Source organism: Seriola aureovittata, chromosome 3, assembly GCF_021018895.1.
Source record: "Seriola aureovittata isolate HTS-2021-v1 ecotype China chromosome 3, ASM2101889v1, whole genome shotgun sequence".
Lineage (NCBI taxonomy): Eukaryota > Metazoa > Chordata > Actinopteri > Carangiformes > Carangidae > Seriola > Seriola aureovittata.
In genome coordinates this window covers 9,451,167-9,470,212 of record NC_079366.1, presented here as the reverse complement: position 1 = coordinate 9,470,212, position 19,046 = coordinate 9,451,167, and the positions used below count along the sequence as shown (strand labels likewise).

The window sequence follows — 19,046 nt, the reverse complement described above, 5'->3', positions numbered from 1 at the left end:
TCCGGCCTCTTTTTGAAGTTCCTCCTGCAGCTAAAAGAGTGAATGAGGGGGCAGCTGGGGAGAGGGCTGAGGAACGTGTTCAGAGTGAGCGCCTGATGGTGACAACATGTGAAAATATGGCAGCATGCTGCTTGTTTACTGTTACCTGTAGACGGTCAGATAAGTCAGGGCATGTGAGAGTCAGTGGCAGCGTGAATTAGTGAAGAGTCATTTTAAACTTCGATACAAGACAAAGTAAGGCCAACTTTACTACAACAACCTTTATTCACTTTGCAATACATTTTCACCTGCTGAATAAAAGCAGCCTCTTCAGCGCTCTCTCCTCCCAGAGATCAGCCGGAATGATACACATCAATCGTCATGGCAATGAAATATTCATCATTTACAGTGGGGTTTAGCTCATTATTTTGACAGTTTGAAAACCTAGTTGAGTGCAGGCATCCTACACGATGGATTAAGTCCACTGCAGTCACAATGCTGAGCCTTTTTCACGGGGCAGCAGAGATTTAAGTGCTCTACTCGGTCTGCAAGACAGAGCTTCTCAGGCGTCTGTGGCAGTCAGTCCTCCTTATTTCTTACCTGTGCAGGAAACAAGAAACAGCAGTAAATAGCTTTTCCAATAAACAAACATCAACAAACATCAACAGCACATTAAGAGTATCTTAGTATGACTGTAATAACTTTCTGGTTTACAGAGAACAGAGAAACCAGAGATCTCTGCACGGACAATGGCCAGATATTCTGCTGTAATTACCTCTGCAATTTCTGTTTTGTTGCATCACATCTCATTAAAGAACTGTTTACTATCTCATCCAGCCAATTTCTTCTTTTCAACAGGCACATCATAACAAAACTCACACTCTCATCAATACAAGTTTTACATTTTAAAAATAAATGACTTGTGCACACACACACACACACACACACACACACACACACACACACACACACACACACACACACACACACACCTCCAGGGGCCATGTGTGCAAGATTTAAGCAAGTGTTGAATAATCTGCTTTGTAATCCATACTGAATTTGAAACAGACACTAGATATGCATTGAAAATCAGTAAAAAAAAACAAAACAAAAACAAGAGCTATATCATCCAGAAACGGCAGTTTAAAAAAAAAAAAAAAAAAAACCTGCACAACATGTAATAAATCCTGTCAGCGCGGCATTGAAACAATAGTGATTGTTATCATGCAAGAAGGAGAAGAAAACTTTTATTCAAAAGAAAGACACCGGACGGCTGAATACTGAAGTGTGTTGGCTCTAATCTTGATTCCTCCAAACGCAGGACAAGTTAAATAACAGGACAAATTCAGTGCTGGACAAACAGTCTCAGATGGATCGTGTTGTAGTCTACTGTGTCTGTGTGTGTCGTCTGCACGCTTCCACACATGAAGCCTGTAATTCCAGATTCAGCCCCCTCCCCTCAGTCTTTGTTTTTTAACTTTCCTCATGAAAGAAAAAGAAGCCACAACTTTCTTAAGAGACACACATGGACGCACAAAAAGATCAGCCAGAAATAAAACACAGAGAGAGAAAAGGAAGCAAAAACATCAATACGGTGACCACCAGAAACACCACAATAGAACAACAGAAAAGTGCCGTGCCTGGTCCGACCACATGGGCTCGTGCCGTGTGATGTGGCCGAGTAGAAGGCTCTCTCCCTGGGCTCTGAGTGTCTGAAGTGGTCTCCTGGGCCGGAGGGGGTGACCATCCTGAACTAATTGGTTCATCCTAACATGCATCCTTATCTTCTGAGTCATGAGGAATTCTGCTTTCAAAAGGCGATTTCCTATTGACTGTGGTTTTGGGGTTTGTGTGTGTGTCTTTACCATGACAAGAATCGTGTGGTTCAAAGCCTTCTGTTTCTTCTCTACAGAAGAAAAGGAAGCGATCTCTGAGGAGCAAAGCTGGAGGAGTGAAATATTTATATCTGTGTCGACTGTGCACGAGTGTTTTCACATCTAATCATTTTTGTGCGGTTCGCATGAACTCTGGTGTGTTTGCTTGTTTGGTTTGGTGTGTTTGGGCTGGGGGCGGCACAGTGTTGTAGTGGGTCGCCTCACATCAAGACGGTTCTGAGTTCGAACCCCGGGCCTGGGGCCTTTCTGTGTGGAGTTTGCATGTTCTCCACGTGTCTGCTTGGGTTCTCTCCGGGTACACCGGCTTCCTCCCACAGTCCAAAGGCATGCACGTTGGGTTAACTAGGTGTGGATGTGAGCGTGAGTTGTTGTTGTTTGTCTCTGTATGTCAGCCTTGTGATAGACCGGCGACATGTCCAGGGTGTACCCATGGTCAGCTGGGAATGCCACCCGGGGACTGAATCATCCGCCACAAAGCCAAGAATTACCACAGCATATCATGACTAAGAGGTCAAATGGACAAAAAGACTGAAAAAAGCTAACAGCATGTGAAACTTATTCTGGCCCTTCCAAGAGCCTGAAGGGAGAGTGTGAGTATGAGTCTAACAGACAAGCTACAAGAATGTTATGTTAAACTTTAATGGATGTATTGCATGTTTCACTTTAAAACAAAAAGCTTCTAAGTTGAACGAGGATGACTAATAGTGTTGTGGGGAAACTTTCCCAGCAGGACTAGTCTGAAAGTGTTTTGTATCTCAGATGTAGTGAATAAACTGTGGAAACAACACATTAAGACTCTTATTCCCCCTTCACCTTGTCAGCATTTATGGCATGCTCACAATCACTTACTGCTTGATGAGCTCTTTGACACAGAAATAAAAACAAAGTTGAGTTAAGTGCTGTATGACCTGGTCACCAGGTCACCAGAATCCGATTTCAATATGTGGGAGCATGTAATGCTGATGATACAGGAGGACAGTCACCAGAACTATCCAATTAATGAGTTTACACACATTACATATTTACACCTCATAGTTTCTTGTAAAAAAAACAAACAAACAAACAAAAAACACAAGCTGTACCACGACCAAAAGGCAACGATGTAGCATCATCTGACCTGTCGCATCTGTGTCTAGCATTTTTACAACCCAGTTCAGATGAAACACCACTCACTTCTGTATGATGGAAGCCTCATACAGCCTCAACAACATCTGCGTTTCCATAGAAACCACACTGACACGGGTCCAGCAACGTATGACCAGAGATGTTGTAGGGACTTTGGAACAGCTACAGTAACTGGTGGTTGTGTTTGCTCGAGACAACAGAACATAGAGGAGTACCCGCAGTTGAAGGTATCTTTCGTCACAGAGAAGTGGGCGGAGTTTATTCTAAACTGGGTTGTAAAAACAATAGACGCGTCCCGTCCTCACCTGGAAGCTTGAGCCATTTGGGCACCTTGCCCGGATCAGATCTGGTAGGTTTAACAGCCTGGGTGCGTGCAGACGGGTCTTGCTCCTCCTTTGTGGACCCGCTGGTGTCTGCCGTCTGCTCTGGAGGAGGCAGCGGCTCCTCTGGGCCCACAGAGCTGGAGGAGGGTGTGGGGGACCAGAGCATGCAGCTGAGGTAGAAGGGAAAAAAGGTTGAAATTTTAAATGGGTCACCAGGAAAGTAACTTTGGAGGAGTGCAGGATGTTGTTTTTCGTTTTCTTGAGGAATTCATGTGTCTACTTAAAGCGGCTCTGTTTTGTGGCAGAGGAGCTGAACCAGAAATTAAATAACTGTGTGAGATAAAGATCTAAAACAGAGGAGGAATAATGACCTTGTTAAAGAAGCAAAAGGACAACAGGTGGGGGTCACTTTTGGGAAATGGGCTCTATCTTTAGAGGTAGTGGAAAACGATGTGTGTGCGCGCGTGTGTATGTGTGTGTGTTTGTGTGTGTGTGTGTGTGTGTGTGGAGGAAATGAGGGCGCATGGGGGCACCTGCTGTTTAGGCAGAACCTCAAAGGGATTCCAATGATGACAGCTTTGTGACAGGAAAATAGGCTGGTTGCCGCGGGATACAAGTGCATATGTACACACCCAAATACACGCACGACCAGGCGCTCATTTAAACACACACACACACGCACACACGCACATGCACGCACACGCGCATACCTTGCAATGGATTCATTTGCTTGCAAGGGCGAGACGGAGGATTGAAGGAGTTCCCTCTTTATGTAAAAAGCTGTGGAGGAAACACACAAACACAATGTTAACTATTGTTGTGTTTTATCACATTCCTCAGTAATACACCAGTATCTAATTCAAATCAGCATATGAAAGAAAAGAACCGAAGAGACAAAAACCTGTTTTAACGTCAGAGCCGAAGTACAGCAGCGCACCAGGAAACAAGTCAGCCTGCAGACAGAGACAGAGAGAGGAGAAATGAACAGAAGCCTTCAAAAATGTTTGGCACACAAGTCAATTTCTGCAAAACATGGAAAAATCCAAACAAAACTGCCTCCTGCTACACGCAAACCAATTGCTGTCGCCACATCCAAGCCAAAGTCAAGTTCATTTTTGAGGATGATTCATTGCTCGGGGATCTGAACCAGTAACCGTGGTACTTTGAAGCAGACCACAAAATGAGCTCCAATCAAATGGTTAGTGAAAACACTTTCACCCCTCAAGCACAACACTCCTCTCCAGTGATAGTCTTAATGGTTATAATGGACCAGTCGCAGGCAGATATTATCAACCGTACAATTATGAGGTAGAAACACAGACAGACAGGCAGGCAAGCGGGGCACATGTCTGACTCTAATAGAAAGGAGACAAACAAATCTAGTTTAAGAAAAAAAACTGTCTCCTGCTCGTTTGCACATTCACATTCTCATGGAAGCAGAAGTACAAAGTTGTGTTGTATTAAAAACATAGTGGTAAATACAAAGATGAGTATTTGCTTCAGCTGGTGACCACCATGTGGCCAAAAACCATCAACAGGGACAAATCACAACTTTATTCTCAAGAAAAATATCATGAGTAATCCCTGCTTTTTTCCCTTTTCCTCCAGTTAGTAATTTCTCTCATGTAGAAATACCTTAAGATGAAGTATGATATTGATTTTTAATGGATTAAATATTAAACATATGGAAACCAAAAAGGTGACTTCGTTCTTCACACCAAACACTGAAGCAGTGTAAGCGCTTTATGAATCTTAAAAGAGGTACAGTATTATTTTATCTTAGAGACAATAACAGTAAAGGTTTATGTAAAGTGATGTCTGCATGTGTAAGGTGTTTCTTACTGAATGCCCTATGGGAATGTTTTCATAGAGACCTTTTTGTATCAATAATGACAGGCACCTGCACCTGAGTCCCTGTGTAATGATCTTTACCTGTGTCTGTGTTTAACTGATGACTTCAGGTCACCCCCCCCCCCCCCCCCCCCCCAAAAAAAAAAAAAACATTCACAGTTACAGAACTAAGGATCTATAACTTAGATGCAGATTCTACGATGGATCAGTACGTTATGTGAAGGGATGCAATTGAGGATTAAAAGGTGATTATTTTCTCAATCAAACAAATAATTTTCTATAAAATGTAAAAGAACAGCTAAAAATACTTTGTCTGACCAAGATATTCAGTTTACTATCAATTATCAAAATAGTGGAAGATTCATTTGCTATCAATTGATGAACTGAATAATGTTTGCAGCTCTAATTATGAGCGCATGATATATACAGGCTATTGAACATTTTCACGAGTAGCAGTATGAACAATGTCGACCACTTGGACAATAATTCACCAGAGGTCTCAGAGAGCTGCCAGAGGTCTCACGGTGACCTCCAGCACTTGTTCCCCTCTCACAGGAACATGTCAGAAGGCAGATTTATGATTGACTTAACTGTACTGCAAGTGGCAATGTGCCTTGAATACGTTCTTTATTCTCCCCAGGATCCTTTTTCATAACCTGGTCATGGATTTGTTTGTATATTTTATTAACAATTTGTTTAATTCGTAGTTTTTGGCAGAAATTTGACTTGTTTACATTTTTAACCTAAAATGAGTCAACATTTTAATTCAAATTTCTTTTTTTACAATTAACTGTTTAAATCGTTTCTCATCAAAATTGCCAGATATTTGCTTGTTCCAGCTTCTAAAATGTGATGATTTGTGACGTCCCTTTTGACTCTAGGAAGTATCATTCCTCAGTCCTTTTACACGATATCACATACAGTCGTCTCAGACTTTTACTGTACGAAGCCATTAAGTGGCCATTAAAGACAAAAGGACTTAGTTTAAAACATTAAAAGGCCGGAAGCTGTGCTTTCAACCGACTCCTGGATCTAACTGTAACATTATTACCTAACACTGTCGAGCTACTAGTGATGGTGAGCTACAGCATCATTTGTTATGTCAGCCAGAAAAAACAATAGTTGTTGGTGAGAAATGAGAAGCTGCTTTTGTGCCGGGTGAGAACGGACTTACAACAGGTGTAGCTTAGCAAACAGTCCGTTGACAGACTAATTGGTGCTGAAAAGCCGTCAAAGTGCCATCAGTGACACATTTTCCATGTAGCTCAGCCCGACACTGTTTCAAACCAGCAGTGTCAAAAGATATGGCTGTCGCTGGGATTAGGCGGGTTTACCCTCCACTACAGCCGATCTTACACACACTGTCCTTCCTCTCTCTGCCCCCCCCCACCCCCCCACCATCACTAACTGGTTGCTAAATTGGGACACGCTGGCCTAATTGCTATTATCACAGTCCTGTGAGCAGGAAACAATGTGTTACAGTGGAACAACGGGCATTCCTGCTATCCCGCTCCCTCTGGCAGCCGCACTTCCACTCGGGATAAGAAAGGGCAACGGGACAAGATCTGTGAGTGTGTGTGTGTGTGTGTGTGTGTGTGTGTGTGTGTGTGTGTGTGTGTGTGTGTGTGTGTGAGAGTGAGAGAGTATGAAAAACATATAAGAGAGGAATGGAAAGAGAGAAAGAAAAAGAGGCAGAATAGATCCTGATGGAAGACAGAGGGAGAGACGGATGAGGGAGGGGACGCCTGGTATCAAAGGGCTTCTGGGTTGGGAAACATTCCTTTCCTGACATGACACAAAGTGATTAAAGTGTGTGTCTGTGTGTCTGTGTGTTTGTGCGTGCATGAGTGTGTGTGTGAGAGAGAGACATAGTAATGTCTCACTCATGTCTATGTGACATGACAAAAAAAAAAGATTAAAGATGTATAGACAGGGAGACGGAGCCGGTTGTAGTGTATGTGTGTGACATGACACCATGGGGATTAAAGATTTTGTTTTTGTGCACTTTAATGCTTTTAAGTCCCTAATGGATAGAGACACGGGGGTGAGGGAGGGGGGCTGAGGCACAAGAGAGGGTCGAAGAGAGAGGGATAGTAGTGGTGGTGGAGGTAGAGAGGGGCGGGGCAGAAGAGAGGAAAGACAGAAAAGCCGGAGTTGGGGTACATGAGAGGGCCGTGTCGTGAAAAGCAGACGGGGAGAGTTCAGAAAGGGACAAAAAGATTAAAAACAAAGAAACGCAGACGACTTGAGAACATCAGATTTGATTCAGAGAGATCGTGGCACCAGAAGGACACACACACACGCACACACGCATATTTCAAAGTGTGCTTTTGAGGATCGTTATCTTTTGTAGCAGTCCCTCTGGGGAGCTGAATCTTGTTCATCATCACAACACGATATCACTTCAAACAACTTTCTCTTCCTCCCTTTCGTTCCTCCACTTCTTCCTTCGTCTGCTTCAGATTGAGTCAAAGTGTCAAAAAACAGGAGCATGGCACTCACTGATGACGAAAATGTTCTAGTTAATCTAAAATAATGTATGTAAAAAATAAAAGAACAAGGAGGGCTGAGAGAGTGTGTGTGTGTACCAGAGAACAACTTTTTTGTTTTTCATTTGTATCTCTTCATTCTCAACGGTTTCACTATACGGATCACTCTGAACTCAAAGGCAACAAAACATCAAGGCTGCCCATTGCTCTATGTATGTGTGTGCGTGTGTGTGTGTGTGTGTGTGTGTGTGTGTGTGTGTGTGTGTGTGTGTGTGTGTGAAGATCAAAGCGGGGCCTGTATTAACCCCATGTGCCAGTCTGGGAAAAATCAAGCCCAGCTGGGGTCAAGGACAGTGGAGAGGGGGGAACAAGTGTGAGAGTGTGTAAGGGCGAGAGAAGAGGGGGAGAACGGGAATGTGGTGGGGCTTTGAAGAGGAGAGAGGGACCAGCCGATACATTTTACAGTCAGTCTGTCTCTGTGTGTGTGTGTGTGTGTGTGTGTGTGTGTGTGTGTGTGTGTGTGTGTGTGTGTGTGTGTGTGTGTGTGAGGGAGAGAGTTTCAGAGATGGAAAGTCAAAGGTTTACAATTGTTGTTTTCACGAATTTCATTGTGATGTGGTTTGTTTGAGTCATCAGTCAATCATTCTGTTTGTTATTGTGCTTCGAATAAAGTGCTGCAACACGCTTCAATGACAATGTGAGGATTCTTACCTGGAAAAGTGTCGCTGAGGGGTCGTCCAAAATGGTTTTTGGGGGTGTGATGACTGAAAGAAAGTTTTGAGCAAATAAAAGGTGAAGGATTAATAAGGCTTAGTCGTTACTAACATATAAACATGCTGGCACCACTGGAAAGTTAAATTTGACAAAGTGATTTAAAAAAAAAATTGATTACACATTGATTGTAGACATGTAATTTGTTAAACTGCGAGCTTTTCTAACACAATGTGAACCGTTCTCATCTAAAACGAATGCTGCTGTGTAACAATGTTTCGTCCACATCAAGAGACATCGTACATGAGGAAGACCGAATTGATTTCACTGCTTTTCAGGAAATTATGAATAACAGCAAGTCAGCTGTGGAAACACTCAAAACATTTTTGTACACAAAAGTAAATCAAGTCAAAATAGACCTGTGAGGTATGTGTGGAGAATTCGGCCACTATGACAATAAGGTTTGGCTTTTGTCATCAAACTGGCTCTAATGCACTGAGAAACTGGGAAACAACTACAACAATATTTCACAGTCTGTAAAGAACACTGTAAGTGAGAAATGCTGACAAAAAACAGACTTAAATCCAGGCAATGTCAGTTCTGCATTATTATTCAATATTTGACAGTAGAGGCAAACAAAAAACATGGGGATAGATATAGCAGATGACAAATAACACAGTCCCCTGCCAGCTTCAAAGCAGGAATATTGGTATTGTACATGGTTTGTCGCTTAGACAACTTGATCTCAAGTACGCCATACTGATCGGGTTAATATGAGATCTGGGAACACGGCAACATGGGGAGTCAGGGGTAGAAACACGAGCAGACAGACAATCAGATCAGGTTTTAAACAAACTTAAAGATCAGCCAAACTTATTTGTAAGAGAAAACAAAGGCGACCAAATCTGTGCGTTCTACACATCCACCACAGTTTACAGGCCAACTTCTGGGTTCAGCTTTGACCTCCCACACTTTCCTGTGCAACCAGGGGTTATTAACATTATTTAGATAATTTGATAATCCACTGGCTTGTTTACAACCTGTCTGATTATCTAACTACAAATTTTTTAAATTATATATATATATATATGGATATTGATGCTTGATGATGTTGTGATTAATTAGTGGGAACGTAAATGACACTTACACAGGTAGAAACTGAGCTGAGGATCCTCCAAGTGATTCCTCACAAACTGCCTCACAGCACCAACTGGACACAAAACACACACAAAGAGCATCAAGCAAACGGATCTATGTGCAGCTCCATTAGTCACTTTGTGGAGTAAAAATCATTTTTCAAATGGAATTTCCCTCCAATTTGTTGTTCTGTTGCTTGTCGTGTTGCTGTTGGGGCTGAGGTGGATCTAATCCCTGGAATTACAGACCTGTCTCATTCTTTCTGTCTCTCTGTCACTCTGGTGTGGCTACAGTCATAAATGTGGTGAGGGAGCCGCAAGTAGCTTTAACATTGCAGCCATACCTGTGGCTAGCCAGCTGAAATGAACACCCCACCCCACCCCCCACCCCCAACACACACACACACACACACACACACACACACACACACACACACACACACACACACACACACACACACACACACACAGACCTGTCTCCAGGGGCCTGAAGAAGCCTTGTAGAATATGTCTGTCTGGAAACTGGACCCTCAGGACCACCTGGAGACACACAGGGGTAGTTGCTTATTTTAAATCTGTAGATTTCAAACAAACACAGAATAGAAAAAAAACAGGATTGTGATAATGTGTTTGTGACTTGTACTCACTTTGGGATATCTGTCCATCTTCTCCTTCATCTGGGCTTCTCTCAGAGATTTAGTCATCAGCGGAGCCTCCTCCATTAACTTCCTAAAGCAATGAGCGAGAAAGAGACAGACTAAGTTACAATGAAATGAGCTGTGAAATAAAAAGCAGACTTTGGAACCGACAATGGGAAAGATGAGCAGAGAAAAAAAGAGAGTAATGTTTCCTCTTCTGCCTTTACTCGTGTGTGGCCGTGAATGCGTGTGTGCGTGTTGGAGGTAGAGACGAATTGCTGTGGTCGGTTTAATTCCACCCTTGGTAATTGCAGTCATTGACACGGTAGTAGCGTAGCCATGAGGCAGCCAGCTAAGTCAATATAGAGGGAGATTAAAGGATGTACACGGTGAGGTCTCAACCTGATGGTGTTTGGTCGATGACTGGAAGATAAATGTCTACGCAAAACAGGCTCACTAATTGCTCTCTGTGTGCCATATTTAGAAGCTTTTGTAGTGTGCGTGGTGTCTTATAAATGAGAACATGTTTGCAAAAAAACACAATGTCTCAACAGCTGTGGTCTTTTGCGGCCACATCCAGAGAGTGCAGAGTAAACTCGTCCGCATCTGTTTTGAAGAAGCACTCATAAATAAATAAAAACTTCAAACTCACAATAAATAAAAACTTCAAAACACACGCAGTGATGCCCGGCATTCTCCCTGCCTATGGCCTCTCATCACTGCTATGGTATTCTGCAATTAAGGGTTATACATCGACAAAACACCACAGGACCAACTGCCAAACTAACTAATTATCTGTTACAAACAGTGCAGGAACACATCTCATCCAGACGTGTTTCTGCAGCAACAAAGTATTTATACTAAATATCACACACAGCCCTCTGACCCACAGTCAACCACCTCTATTCATTTGCTCCTTCCCACCTCTCGCTCTTCAGCTGGGCGAAGCGCTTCCGCACATCATCCATTGTTATTTCAAAGAACTCATCGGGCAGATCCCCGTGCTCCTCGGACTGATGGGACATGGAGTCCAGGTGGTAGATGAGAGGCTCCCTCTCCACTGGCTGCAGAGAGAAAGTGAGAGAAAAAAAGCACAGAGACATAAAAGTGTTGACACTGATGTTTTCATCTAAAGCACCCTGAAACATCATGAGCGGCCTGAATGGGAATCAAGCACTTAAATGATGAGTTATAAAGATTATTCTGTGTTCATTAAAGATGGAAATCTAAAACAAGGGAAGCAGATGAACTCTAATAAACAGGTTAAAGGGCAGAAACCTATGACTGGGATGAAATGGGTTTACCTCCAAGAACTTCTCCCCATGATCCATATCCTCATCTGGCTGATTGGAGGTGGCTTGACGCTGTGAAAGGAACAGAAAAGGCTCCCAATTACACTGTGTTGTTTGTAAAGAGATTGTTGTGTTAACGTCTGTTTCCGAGGTTGAGAATGATCTTTCAATTTTAAGCCAAATGGTGAGTAATCCAGTGAAATCTGCCGATGGAGATGGATGGATTTCTTGAAGCTAGCATAAAGGTTGTCGCACTACGGCGCACGATCTGACTTTAAAAGTAGGAAGAAAGCGTTGCTATGGGCGTTCAGGTTGTCTAATGGTTAAAACATACACCACATAACTGCAGCTCTCCCGCTTTGATTCCAGCTGGGGACCTTTGTTTGCATGTCATACCCCTCACTCTATCCCCACGTCCTGTCTATCTCTACACTGTCCACTATAAAAATTAATATACCAAAAGATAATCTTACGGTATCTCTAATGCAAGCAATTAAATTCCCACATAAATGTTCTAATAAGATGTTTGGAACATTAATGTATCAACCATGCAACCTACTCTGCTTTAGATGAAAAATAATACTTACTTACTTACAACAAGTTTAGTAATATGGACACGGACAAAAAGTCCTTAAAGTGCTCAAAAAATGGGAATTTAAACATATACAGGACAATCTGCTGGATGGACAGTGTTGAGATTGTTTTCTTAAAAATGAAGTAATCTCAAAATGCAAACTGTGCTTTACAAGATTATTTATCTTGGATAAGAAAAAAGACTTAATCATCACAAAACAAGATCTTAGGACTTTCTTCATTTGAACTTCTTGTAGTGATATTGCTCACCTTGGTGTTAGCACCGTGGCTGGATTTGGCTTTCTTGGCTTTGGGTGATTCTACTGAAGCAGTCAGGGCTGAGAGAGATGAGGATGAAGACAGTGAGCGTTCAACCACTCCTCCCCGTGGGCCCCCGAGGCGTTGACCACCTCCAGAGAAGGGAATGAATGGGGCCGATGGAGCAGAGGAGGAAGAAGAAGATTGATGAGAGCTTAATCCTGATGGCCCTGCTTCCTCGCCATCTTCCTCTGGCGCTCCTCTCTCAACATGGGGGACCTTTGGCCGAACTGCATCCTGGGGGCTCAAAACCTCTTCCTGTTGAACTAAAGTGTGTGGAAGTGTGCTTGTGGCAGGGGCAGGATTTGGCGCAGGCAGGGTTTCCACTGGCCTATTGGGGCTTGAATTTATAACTGGCATGTCTGTTGTTGTCTCTGGATGTGATGGAGCAGGATCGGGCTTAAATGACGAGCTAGGTCTGGTTTCCTTGGCAACAGGAGTTGTTGGCATAACAGCTGTTTCAGTGGCTTCTCTGCCATCTTCCTCTCCAGGAGTTTTGTTCTTTTTGAGTAAAAACCTTAAAGAGAAATTGTAACAATAGCAATAATTGTGATTTCCAGCATTGTACAGTTTACATGGTATATTAACTGTAGTTTAAATAGGTTTTTGTCTGAATTATTATTAAAACCACACAAAAAACTTGTGAAAGGTTTGAAATAAGTTGTCTACCTGACAATGGCACTTCCTCCTGTGAGACCCAGAGACTTCAGAGTGGCCTTCTTTAGTGCTTCTTCACCACTCACCTACACACACACACACATCTGTTTTACCATAAAACTCACTTTCATGTCATGAAAAAGGGAGAGTTGAAGGAACATCGCATACCTCGTCTCTCATGTAAACACACACGGGAGTGGATCCTGCCTCAGACAGCTCTGACACGCTGGAGTAAGGTGGTGACAGTAAGAAAAAAAGATATAAAAATTTAGGATGAATGATTTTTATTTGTTTAAGCTGTGACAAAACAAAACCCAGAAGTGAGTCTCTCTTGTTGAGGGAAGTCAGCTCTGTGATTTTACAACAAAACCTCATGCGATGCAGTGGCACGCTGTCTGCATGTGTAAACCATGTGTGCAAAATCCCGTGTAGAAAGTAACTGAACCATAAATGTTTTACAATTGTTCTCCTCAATAGTGAAAATCAAAGCTTCCCCCTCTGCTTCACAACATTCCCAGAGCTTTTACGCTGGCGTGGAGCTAATATTCATTTCATGGAAGTGTAACTTCCTTGGAAAAGGATTAGGATATGGAGTGATGTCATTTAATAGAGATGAGATGAGGGCTGGACGGACACATGAGCACCTGGGACCTCACAGCTGGAACTACTGAGTAACAGCTGCGTGTGTGTGTTTGAATGAGTGGTGGTGATGTGTGGGAAAACTTAAACTTCAGTAGAGGAGTGGTGAGAAGAAAGGATGTTATCTAACACAGTGTTGGCCTGTGTTCATTCCTGCACAATGACCACCTTCACCTTTCCGGTTTAGTGGAAAGTAAAGGCAAACACACACAAATACACACACGCATCTGTCATCTGTACTTGTGAGGACCATATTGGGGCTGGGAGGAGGTATCAATATATATCACAGTAGAACACACGCACACAAACTCTGTACATGCACATACACACACCTGATCTGAGGGAAATTTGTCAGCAGCTCCCACAGACTCTGTCCACAAGAGAAGGAACCCTGGAGCCGAGAGCCGTCCTCCATCTGAAGCGCAATCCGCACCTGATGGATTTGCCATGGTAACACACAACTGTAGTTTAATCGTAAGACCAAAAACACACGAATACATGAGTACACATGATCCAGGAATAAACAGCATGTGTCAGTTAACAATTATCAGTCCATCTACACCCCTTGAGCTGGGTCCCTGACTGGATTTGATTAAGAATGACATTGTATAACTCTTAAAACCCCAGGCCACCAGGATAAAACCTAGGATAAGATAATAAACCACTTAAAAAGGTAAATCACAAGCAAAAAACAAAAACAAATTGGGAACCGCTGCATTAACACTGCACATAACATGCATATTAAACATGCCCCACTGACCTTTTCTTCAGATTATTTAACAATGTCAGTTGCCTTTAAACACTATAACATACAAAAGAGGTGGATGCAAACATGTCTTAACCTCAAACCTTCCACATTGCAGGAATATGTGACAAAAAGTTTCCTTAAATGCAGAAAAGGAAACACACAACATTAAGTATCATCTCCCTAGGTGGCCGTTTGTAGGTTCTTGGCTCAAAAGTCTTGAGCCATTTTGCAGGAAGAAAAATCTTTGATAACGAACTTGATTAAGCTGCACATCTGGGCCTACTTCAGTCTGAAATGAGTAACACCAGGCATAAGTGCGAGTATCTGTTGTTGTTTCTCCCTTTGAGTCATTCTACGAGTTGTTTATGTTTACTCAACAACTGTGTTGTAGGGCACAGACAGCATGCTGCACGTCAGCACACCAGGAGAGATGAAAAGGGTGCCTTGGCTGTCAACAGCCAAACATGAAACACTCTCACACACCAGTTTGGCTGACGTGAATGTTGGGAGAGACTCTGTGTGCGCACGTGTGTGTGTGTGGGGGTGTGTGTGTGTGTGTGTGTGTGTGTGTGTGTGTATATAAAATCTGTGAGGTATCAACAGTCAACCATCCATCAAATGAACAAGAACAACAGATCAAACCCAGCCGTGATTTTACTGCTTAGATTATGATGCCATGAGGTCATAGGAAACTACAGCTCAGCTACAACAAAGCGTTTTTTGGAAACAAATCAGAGAGAAATCACAGACTGAGAATTTATACATTTTCAGGTACAAACATTAACAACCCACATATATGGCCAACCAAAATAATGAAATAATATAGATTTTTCAATATTAGGCTACATATCATCTGGGGTTTTATTTCCCCACAAATAATTATGGGTGGGACAAATTCTTGATATCTTGATAAAGTTTCATGTGATAAGATACTAACACTCTGGCACGAGGATCACTATAGTTTGTGTTGCATTATTTAGGCAGAGGTATTCTCTTTCATTCCCGCAAATATTTTCTCTGTAAACTCGGCTTTTGCCAATATTAAGATTTTCTGACACTGCAATCATGGCACCTGTGCCCATGTTGCTGTGCGACACAGATTCTCTGCATTTTGTTACAGGGCTTCATCACACCTGTCCATATTTAACTTGGTGAAAGCGAAAGCTCTTCATAATCTAGTGAAGTACATCTTTGATTATTTTCTGGTACAATACAGGTGATACTAATGGTACCTAATCATCATACTGTGAGATGCAGATGGACAACAAATTTAAGTAACTACATGGTTTGACGGCTATGAAAATGATGTAAATCCCATGCTATGGCCTTCACTGTCATCAGATCTCAACTTAACTGAACAACCTGTAGAAGATTTTGACCGACATGAAAGACATCGCTCTCCTCCATCATCAAAACAAGGGAATGCTTGTGGTGAAACAAAATCTAACAGAGATACTTTGTTGGTTTCCTGCTCCAGGCTAGCTCATAGTTACATATTTGACCGTTCTACCTGAATAAATGCCTCCATGTTTGGCCACACTAACCACGTCATTATTTGTCAGTGCCATCCACCTCTGCTTCCACACGTACAGTAGATGCCAAAGGTATCCTAACTAATACATCTATGTTGATTTGGGACATGAGGGAATTTTTAGCTAATAAAAAAAATGTTCTTGATTATGAAAGTGATAAAAACTATTTACTCTTAGTTGTACTTGATGTACAAAATATCTTCCATATTTTTGGAATGACAGTTTTTTGTTTTTCGTGTCTTCTTTACAAACATGTAATGTACAGTCCACATGTTTAAAAACTATATTTATGTGATAAGCTTACAGTTTCATGTTTCACCAAGTCTAGTAGAGTTACCAGTGATTATGACTAGCAGAGGCAATCACCATACATACCCCTACATTTTATATTTAGATAATAGACATGTATATCTATGTTTTATACATGTATATTATTATGGGTCTTTATTCTGCAGTCAGCCACCACAGTTTAACGCAGCTCATCCTCTGTCTGTCCTGATCCCTGTCACTCTCTCTCACACACACACAACTAACCTGGCTGTCGGCTACAGCCTGTTTCCTTGCACTTGTCACCATTTCCAATTTAGCATTGTTGGGCAGGTTGGCAAACCTCCATGGCACCGTAAGGTCAATAACAGTCCTCTGAAACCTGTCGTAGAGTGATGACAGAGGAAAGGAAAGTGAGCATTCCTATATCATAATAAAAAATAATCAGAACCATTAAATTTGATGATATATCACTATTCTAGAGCTGCTGAGTTTTCCTGTCATTAAAAATAAGAAAAGAAAAAGAATGATGTGATTGCTGAGGGCACGTTGGGTCAGGGCATTAAAAGTAAGTAACAACAGTCACTTTGATTTTTCTCTTGTGCTAAATTGGAAGGAAGTCTATTAATTCTTTCCTGAGCTTTATCTCACGTTTTCAAGTATTATAAATTAACACGTTTTCATCTTTTTTCTTTTATGTTGCAAGCCTGTGGATGTTCAAATACACTTTTACACTTTAACATATACATATTTCAGCTAAATAGGTTGGGACAGGCCCAAGCTGCTTGCGATAACAATAAAACAATTTCTTTAACTGGTTAAATATCAGCAGCCATATCAGTTATCATACACTACTGTTCACTACTATTAACTTCTCAAACTTTATATCTCACGCATCATACTGTTCCAGATTCAGTCTGCATGTGGCTTATTTACCTATCCAGGTGTATTTAGAAGCAGCTTCTGCTCAGGGCTTAAGTTATTAAAACGTTTCAGGCTGGAGATTAAAAGCCGACATTTGATTCATTTTACGTGTCAGTGCTGTGACGGATACATGAACGAAGTGACAGCTTACTCACTTCAAACCGTGATCGTTTGGGTCGAATCCGTGCTTTTTGCAGACGTCCTCCAGCACCTGAGGATGGCAGATATAAGCGGAATGTCATAAATTAACTTATACCACATAATGAGTAAATCAATTAGATTTCGGCAGCACGAAAACAGAAACTGATCTGTCACTGGCTAACAACTGTTAGCCAAACAAGCTAACTCAGAGGAGAATACTTTGCGCTGATTTGAGAACAAACGAACAGAATGAAACAACTCTTGTACATCGGAAAATACAAAATGTTCTTAAAACACAACTTACCTGTAATAACGGTGTGTTTGGAGACACCTTAACTGTTTGTCTTCTCCCATTTGGAGTGAGAACCGTTACAGCTGTACCGATAGCTGCCATTGTATGTCGTGACGTCACGGTGTTTGTTTGAATAAACTTTATTGACTCTTCACTGGCAAAAGGATATAACGGGTCAGTTCACCCATAGTATAAAAACAAAGAGTGAATGGAATTTTGTTTGTGGTGCATTACATTCATTTGTTACATTTTTTTGTGTCTGAAACAATGACTTCAACAATCCACAGATTTCACTGTTTCCATAGAAACAACTGAAAAAAATCTGTATGAAAACCAATGTATTTTTTATATATTCCAAATATTAAATAAATTACTCATGAGCCACAAATTTAGATTATGCTCGTGTCAAAAGTATGACTATCTCACTTCAATACATACAGACAATTCGCAAATTAAAGGAAAATTGAATAAATATGTGGAGAAACAATGAATGATGAGTGTGATGTGTCCATAAAGTTGGGCATACTACTACATGATATAGTGGGCCCTTTTCACTGATGATATTTTGACATGTAACAGTAGAAAAAGCACAGGTGTAAATAATAAAAAATTATCGATGGTTGAATTCCATGCAGATGTGTCAGTCCCAGGGCTCTGTGTACCTTTATAGGTCATCTTGCTTGTGTAAATGTAACCAAATCATTTATTAAATAGTTGATAAACTTATATCAGAACCTGATACTGACATATTAATTTCATTTAATTTTGATAACAGCAATCTTGGAGCCTGAAATTTTGAAACAATTTGCTATCCAAAACAATATGAAGATCATTTTTTTCGTCCTGACCTTTAATATAACCTATTCAAAAACACAAAAACTAAACAAGCCCTCCTACTTCAAGCACAGTGATCCTCACAAGAGAAGATAGATCCTGTGTGTAAAGGGCAACAACATCTCCAATCTGTTCCCCATATGGACAACTTCATATATGTACCATGTGCAGTTTGACAGATGACCTTTAGAGAAACATAAGGAATCAAGGCCGTTTTCTCTCAGCAAGAATCAAATTGGATCAAAGCTGGAATCAGACTGGACAGACAACGCGACACATGGTGCCAACAGATGGAGAGGTGTGAGGCCACAGCTTCAGAGCGTATGTAAATGACTGACTGACCACTTCAGATACGAGTCAGAGTCCACCTGGGAGAAAGAGGGAGAGGGAGAGAGAGAGAGAGAGAGAGAGAGAGGTGAATACAGCTCTTCAGTTCTGGGGGGAAATTGCCGCCGTCTGAATAAACAAACAAACAATCAGTTTCCTTCCTCACTCAGCAGGATAGAGACTTCAAAACTATGCCAGAATGGAGTGCAAGTACATGAAGGCATCTGTGCTGGGAGTTTGTAAAGTTCTACACATTTTTACAAAAAAAGACTTCAATCACGGATTAATGAATGGTAAAAAGATACGCATAATAGATACAGGGTTTCCTTACTTGTAGAACCTATCAAAGTCAGAA

General features: G+C 41.6%; 1 protein-coding gene across 1 annotated transcript; it reads right to left on the bottom strand.

Annotated features, from left to right (window-relative positions):
- Positions 1-245: 245 nt before the first annotated feature.
- Positions 246-17,671, bottom strand: aspscr1 (ASPSCR1 tether for SLC2A4, UBX domain containing). The gene is made up of 17 exons (XM_056372763.1): positions 17,543-17,671; positions 17,253-17,308; positions 16,441-16,555; positions 13,959-14,059; positions 13,156-13,213; positions 13,000-13,073; positions 12,283-12,847; positions 11,452-11,511; positions 11,072-11,211; positions 10,157-10,238; positions 9,983-10,049; positions 9,521-9,583; positions 8,374-8,426; positions 4,224-4,275; positions 4,033-4,102; positions 3,305-3,492; positions 246-579 (listed from the first exon to the last, which is right to left on the bottom strand). The coding sequence occupies exons 1-17, from the start codon at positions 17,630-17,632 to the stop codon at positions 569-571; spliced, it is 1,845 nt and encodes a 614-aa protein (XP_056228738.1). The 5' UTR covers positions 17,633-17,671; the 3' UTR covers positions 246-568.
- Positions 17,672-19,046: the final 1,375 nt, after the last annotated feature.